This window comes from Quercus robur, chromosome 6 (assembly GCF_932294415.1).
Source record: "Quercus robur chromosome 6, dhQueRobu3.1, whole genome shotgun sequence".
Classification (NCBI taxonomy): domain Eukaryota; kingdom Viridiplantae; phylum Streptophyta; class Magnoliopsida; order Fagales; family Fagaceae; genus Quercus; species Quercus robur.
This window is the reverse complement of record NC_065539.1, coordinates 18218611-18225312: the sequence shown is the minus strand read 5'-3', so window position 1 is coordinate 18225312 and position 6702 is coordinate 18218611. Positions and strand designations below refer to the sequence as shown.

The window sequence follows — 6702 nt, the reverse complement described above, 5'->3', positions numbered from 1 at the left end:
ATAACCACACAATGAGAACATGAGAATTTTACATGCTTCAATAAGTTTCCTACATCTATGAGTATTAGAGGAAGAGAAGGTTTTACAATATAAATAAATAAATATATATATATATATATGAGAATAATAATATTATGTCATGAAGTATAAAATTGAACACACGTACAGGATTGGATATATGATTTTCATCCCTTTAGAGCACATGTTTATTGCATGCATTGGTCATGACTGAGAAAGACTTTTGTGAAACACAATCCCACGTGATACATATTCTAGATCGACTAGCTAGCAATGGCATCAACATGCATGCACCACAAGCCATACATTTCAACACACGGAACACGTTCGGTATGGTTGCTGTGAAGATCAATTTGGCAAAGGTTGTTGTCACTCGATCACAGCTACGCTTGTGCATCATGTGAATTAAGATCATTTTGGCAGAGGTTCTTTTATTTCTTCTTGCTACTTGGTAGCAAATTGATTGATTATCTATGGATTTTACTAAGGTGTGTCCTAAAGGCACACAATAGTATAATATTTTTGAAAAAATTTTATCGAAAATTGAAAAAGAAGTCATGGGCTAATGGTTATGTTGATTACTACCCTTGAGAAACCAAAATGATCATGACCACCCATTCTTGATAAGAGGGAGATACCGATGGTTATAAATTGGACCCTCTCCCTCAAGACAATCAGCACAAACTCACAGATCAACCCACATTATTTAAGAGAGAGAGAGAGAGAGAGAGAGAGAGAGAGAGATGGAAGTTGTTCAAGTGCTCTGCATGAATGGAGGAATAGGAGAAACAAGTTATGCAAACAATTCCTTGCTTAATTCAGGTAAACTAACTTAGTTACCAACCCCCTCCCACGTACGAATATTTTCAAACTACGTACAGGTGGTAGATGGCTCTCCAACTTAATTGATTGCTCAAGTTAGTAGTGGTAGCTTCAGAAATTTTTTCTTAAGTGGTAACTAAGAAACTTAAATATATTAACATAAAAAAAAAAATAAAATAAAAAAACACACAAATATACATGAAGGATTCTGTTTGAGGAGTTAGAATAATTTTTGGAGTAACACTACATCTACACATTTTTAAAACAAATTTTATGCAATAATTTGTTATTAGTGGGTTAAAAAGTGATATCAATATTAAGTCCAAATTAGAATTAGCAACCACTTTCTGCTTATCACATTTGATTTATTAAGAAATTATTGTAAAAATATTGTAAATATAATGTTACTTTTATTTTTATTGAACTGAAATTCTTATAATTTTCAAGTGAGGATGGTCAATATTTTTATTAAAGTGGTCAAAATAATGGGCATTTTGTGTGCCATATTTGTTATAAATTACAAGAGGAAAAATGACACTCAAATATTTAAATTTAGGATACATACTCATCATTACGGCAATTATTAAGTATTTTAATAATACAGTATATGTGGCATTTGATATCAATAAAAGTGAATCACTTTAGTATAAAATTTAATTTTTTGACGTAAACAGTTTTATACATGCTTTTTGTCTGTGAAAGAGGAGGAAAAAAACAAAAGAATAATGTACTTTAGACTAATATGTGCACATAATTTTTACACTCAGTTAATCTCTATATAGTAATTAATTACCATGATAAAATTCATTGATGAAGGTCAATTATTTGCACTACTGTAGATTACAACTCATTCAAACTCTTTGTTTGGACTTTTTACAGCAAAAAGTAATATCTATGACCAAACCCATCGCAGAGGAAGCTATAGCCAATCTGTACTGCAACACCTTGCCAAGGAGCATAGCCATCGCAGACTTGGGTTGTTCTTCTGGACCAAATACTTTGTTCGTGGTTTCAGAACTTATCAAGGAAGTGGACAAGCTTCGCCAAAAGCTAGGCCATGATTCACCTGAATATCAAGTGTTTTTGAACGACCTTCCAGGGAATGACTTTAATACCATTTTCAAGTCATTACCAAGCTTCCAGAAAGAAATGAGCTTTCAACTGGGGCCTGGCGCTGGTCCATGTTTGTTTTCAGGAACTCCTGGTTCCTTCTATGGCAGGCTTTTTCCGAGCAATTGTCTGCATTTTGTCCATTCTTCTTATAGTCTCCATTGGTTGTCTCAGGTAACTTATTCTATAAACACAAAAAGATTAATATGATTAATTATACCCATAATCACGTAATATGGGATTAAATCCAACTTATCTTAGAAGTGATTATACAATACACCCATTATTTTGTGAGATGAGAGAATACAATATTATTGTACTCTTGGATTGTTGTGTAATTTTCCTTATCTTACAGCAGTGAGAGAGTTAAAATTTTAGTTTCAGAGGATCAAAGTATGAACTATGAACCAATTTTTCATAAAAAAAAAAAAATTAAGAAAAATAAAATAAAATTCAAGACTAAATATATTATGAAAAATAAAATTTGTTTCCATTCAATTATATAAACAAAAGGAAAAAGCACGAAACCTCATTGTTAATGTGAAGAGAGTAATCTATATTTCAACCACACAAAATTAAAATAACCTTTTTGCACTGCATTAATCTTATATATAGAAACACAAGACATAGTTTGTTTATTGTTTTTTGTGGTCATCACTCGATAGGTATTTGCATGACATTAACACCTGATAGGTTTTTAAAATGTCACTTCATAAGTATTAACCTTTGCATTCCATTAACAATGATTAAGGTATTTTTCATATATCATATTCCGAATATATGGCCTGTAGTGAAAAAGACTAATATAAAATAATTTAAAATGTAAATTACTTACTTTATAATGCAATATGTGTATTATAAAAATTATATATATTAAACTTGATAAATTTTTTCAATATTTTAAAACATATTTGATATTTTTAACATATAATCAATAATCATTTAAGCACTAGACAAGTGCAATATAATTAAAAGAATTAATATATATATATATATATACAAATTATCACTAATGAAGTTGTGACTCTTTTTAAATGAATACAAATATCCTTAAATTTTCTTATAAAAACCATTTTCTAAAAGAAATTAATAATTTTTTAAATGTATAAATTTTAATTGAGATTTAAGATGTTATAAGCTTAGTTATTTTTCTCATTCATATTCATAATTAAGCACATGGGCTTAAATTTTTTTTTTTTTAATTTATATATACTTAAGATTTAAATAGAGTAAATTATAAATTACGCCCCTAAAGTTTGGGATAATTGAATTATATACCCTAAAATTTCAGAATTTGGATTTTACCCCCTGAAGTTTGGTGATATTTGAATTTTATAACCTGACGTTTCAGAATTTGGATTATACCCCCTATATTTTAGAAGTGTTTGGGTTTTACCCCCTAAAGTTTAAAATTGTTTGGAATTTACACCCCAAATTCTGAAACTTTAATGTGTAAATTCCAAACGACTCTAAACTTTAGGGGGGTAAAATCCAAGTTCTAAAACGTTAGGGTGAAAAATCCAAACACTACATTCAGGGGGTAAAATCCAAATTCTGAAACCTTAAGGTGTAAAATCCAATTATCCCAAACTTTAGGGATATAATTTGTAATTTACCACAAAAAAAAAAAAAAGAATACATATATATCATTTTTATTTTAAATTTTGGGGGCTAGCTACAAGCTTCGCCATTTCCTGCAAGTGGATTGAATTATTGCAACAAAAGTGCTGTTTTAATATTGTTATCTATTTAAGATCCATGCCATGATAAATTTATATGGTTCATAGTCTGTTGGCATCACATTAAAAAACACATTAACAAATATTAATATATCTTATATATTGTAGGTCCCAGAAGGGGTGGATAATAACAAAGGAAACATTTACATGGCATCTACAAGCCCTCCATGTGTATTTAAAGCGTACTACGAGCAATTCCAAAGAGATTTTTCAATATTTTTGAAGTGTCGTGCGGAAGAGTTGGTAGCTGGAGGGAGAATGGTATTAACATTGTTGGGAAGAAGAAGTGAAGATCCATCTAGCAAAGAGTGTTGTTACATTTATGAGCTTATGGCTTTGGCACTCAATGACATGGTCTCAGAGGTAATATTAACATATGCTACTACAAATTCAACTCTCGATAGTAAGTGATGGAAATTTTATTATTGGTTGCACTTAATTAGGATTGGTAGACACAACTAATTATTTCCTAAATTTTGATTATCTAAACTAAAACTAGATAAATTGATTGAAACTTTATAACAAAGGTAGATTCTTCTAAGCAAAATGGATCATTTATCATCAATAAAATATGATTCATAATAAATTTAATACATAATTAATCTTTCAAAGAGTCTTGTAATTCAACTGGTTGGCATCTTTTGTAACATAAACATCTAGGATTCAAATTTATCATTTTCCAACTGTCCAATTATTCACACACACAAAATCATAAAATTAATTTTTGAAAATATGTTTTATACCCGTGGGAGTTTCTTAACCATTTACTAACAAGAGATTAACTACTAATTAGCTGTCTTTTTTTTATTTGCTTATAAAAAGTGAGAGATAAGGGATGGAAACACATGTTTTCCCAATGGGATCAGACAATACTAATGACCCATATGGCTACTAACAAATGATCTTGGATTGAGATCCAATGCAAAGAAGGATGATTCAAACACACCTTTTCCCAATGGGATCAGACAGTACTAATAACCCATAAGTCTCTTAGCTACTAACAAATGATCTTGGATTGATCTTAATCAAATGATCTTTCTTCTTATCCTTATATTTTGATATATATATATATATATATATATTATAAGTAAAACAAACTTATAAAGAGCAAATTTGTACTAGGAAAAAAAGAACTCTTCTCAAATTTGCATATAGTCTATATATTGTGCTAATTAAAGCATAGAATGTGCATTTCAGGGACTCATAGAAGAAGATAAAGTGGATTCCTTCAACATTCCTAATTACACACCATCCCCTACTGAATTGAAATTTGAAGTTTTAAAAGGAGGAGATTTCTCCATTGATCGCCTAGAGGTCTCTGAAGTCAACTGGAACATTTATGATGGTGAATTCAACACATCTAATGGGTTTAGTAATGATGGATATGGTGTTGCAAAATATATGAGAGCAGTGGTTGAACCCTTGCTTGTTACTCACTTTGGAGATGCAATAATTGACGAGGTTTTCCATAGATATGGCAAAATTATTGATGATCGCATTTCTAAAGAGAAGACGCAGTTTATCAATTTGACAATTTCCGTGACAAAAAAGGGATGATTATGATATTTAGATATATATGGCTGATTGAATATTGTCATTTCATAATATGAATGACTTAAGTAGTGTGGTTCTCCAATATAATAAGGTGATAGCTAGGCCAAGTTTGTATTTTGTCTTTTCTAATTCCCGTACGAAGGGTTGATGTGTTATTCGCAAGTGCTCCTTTATGTAATAAAATAATGCCTATGAAAAAGTTTGGCTTGAATTGTTCTCATTGACCGACAGTGCCTACAATATCCCCTCATTAATTTCTAACAATTTCACAGGAAAAAAATTCAGAACCGATCACTGACAAACTTGTGATACACACACACCAAGTTACTAATAACCCGTTCATTGGGAGTTGGGACCTTAAGGCCGAAGAATCAAAATAATAATAACAATTTAAAAAAGGTTCCAAATCTCTTTTAGCTACTTTAAAAACACGCATCTCTGTTGGTTGCTATTCCTTAATGATCTCTAAGCACTGAAAATTGTGTTCCTTGCTCTTGTAACCTAAGTTTGTGATGACATACTCATGAGGCATTTGATGAAGATTAGAGGCCTTAATAGTTACGTGAAACATCCACATAAAAAGGCTTGCTCTCATTAATTTCGCCGTGAGGTTGCCAAAACCGAAATATACTTCCACTTCCTGACTTGCCTTGTACTTGGAAGGTTTTCTGAACATGCAAGATTGCCAATTCCATATGGCATTTTTTGCGTTTGGTTAGAGATTTAAATGTTGCGTTTTGGGCCCGAAAAAGTGAATTCCGAGTTGGATCAACAATACAAAAATGCAGCAAAAGTTCTGTAGAAAACACTCTCCCATATTTATAAATTAACCTTATATTTTTTTCTATAAACCCAAATTTGCCCTTCCGGGGTCCTTTTTGGGTATGGATGTTATTTGATTAGAAAAAAAAGTTAAATTTTGGAAGAACTAAGAGAGAAAAAAAAAATCATTATTAATAATATATTTTGTACTTTATGGTAATTTACACCTCAAACGGCAATTTTGACAAGCTCTTGCCAAACACTTAAGAGTATGTTTGGTAACTGTTTTTTCCCCTTATTTTCTGTCTTCAAAAACAATTTTTTATTTTTGAAACTAAAATATATTTTGTACTTTATGGTAATTTACACCTCAAACCGCAATTTTGACAAGCTCTTGCCAAACACTTAAGAGTATGTTTGGTAACTGTTTTTTCCCCTTATTTTCTGTCTTCAAAAACAATTTTTTATTTTTGAAACTAAAAAGCTTGTTTAGCAACCCAAAATTAACAGAAAACAAAAACTGTTCTCAAAACTCAATTTATAAAGAAAACTGAAAACATGCAAAAGACTGTCTTCAGTTACTAATTTTCAAAAGTTAATGAAAATACGCATTTAATTTAACGAATCATGCTCATTTAATGAGTTAGCATTAAAGTTCAAATCCTAGTAACAATATATTTTCATATTTTTTATTTTT

At 30.4% G+C, this 6702-nt stretch overlaps 1 protein-coding gene across 1 annotated transcript; it reads left to right on the top strand.

Moving 5' to 3' along the window:
* The first annotated feature begins 722 nt into the window (after positions 1-722).
* LOC126733079 (S-adenosyl-L-methionine:benzoic acid/salicylic acid carboxyl methyltransferase 3-like) lies at positions 723-5467 on the top strand. Its single transcript, XM_050436209.1, has 4 exons — positions 723-834; positions 1718-2124; positions 3798-4052; positions 4887-5467. Exons 1-4 carry the CDS (start codon positions 762-764, stop codon positions 5244-5246), a joined length of 1095 nt encoding a protein of 364 aa, XP_050292166.1. The 5' UTR covers positions 723-761; the 3' UTR covers positions 5247-5467.
* Positions 5468-6702: the final 1235 nt, after the last annotated feature.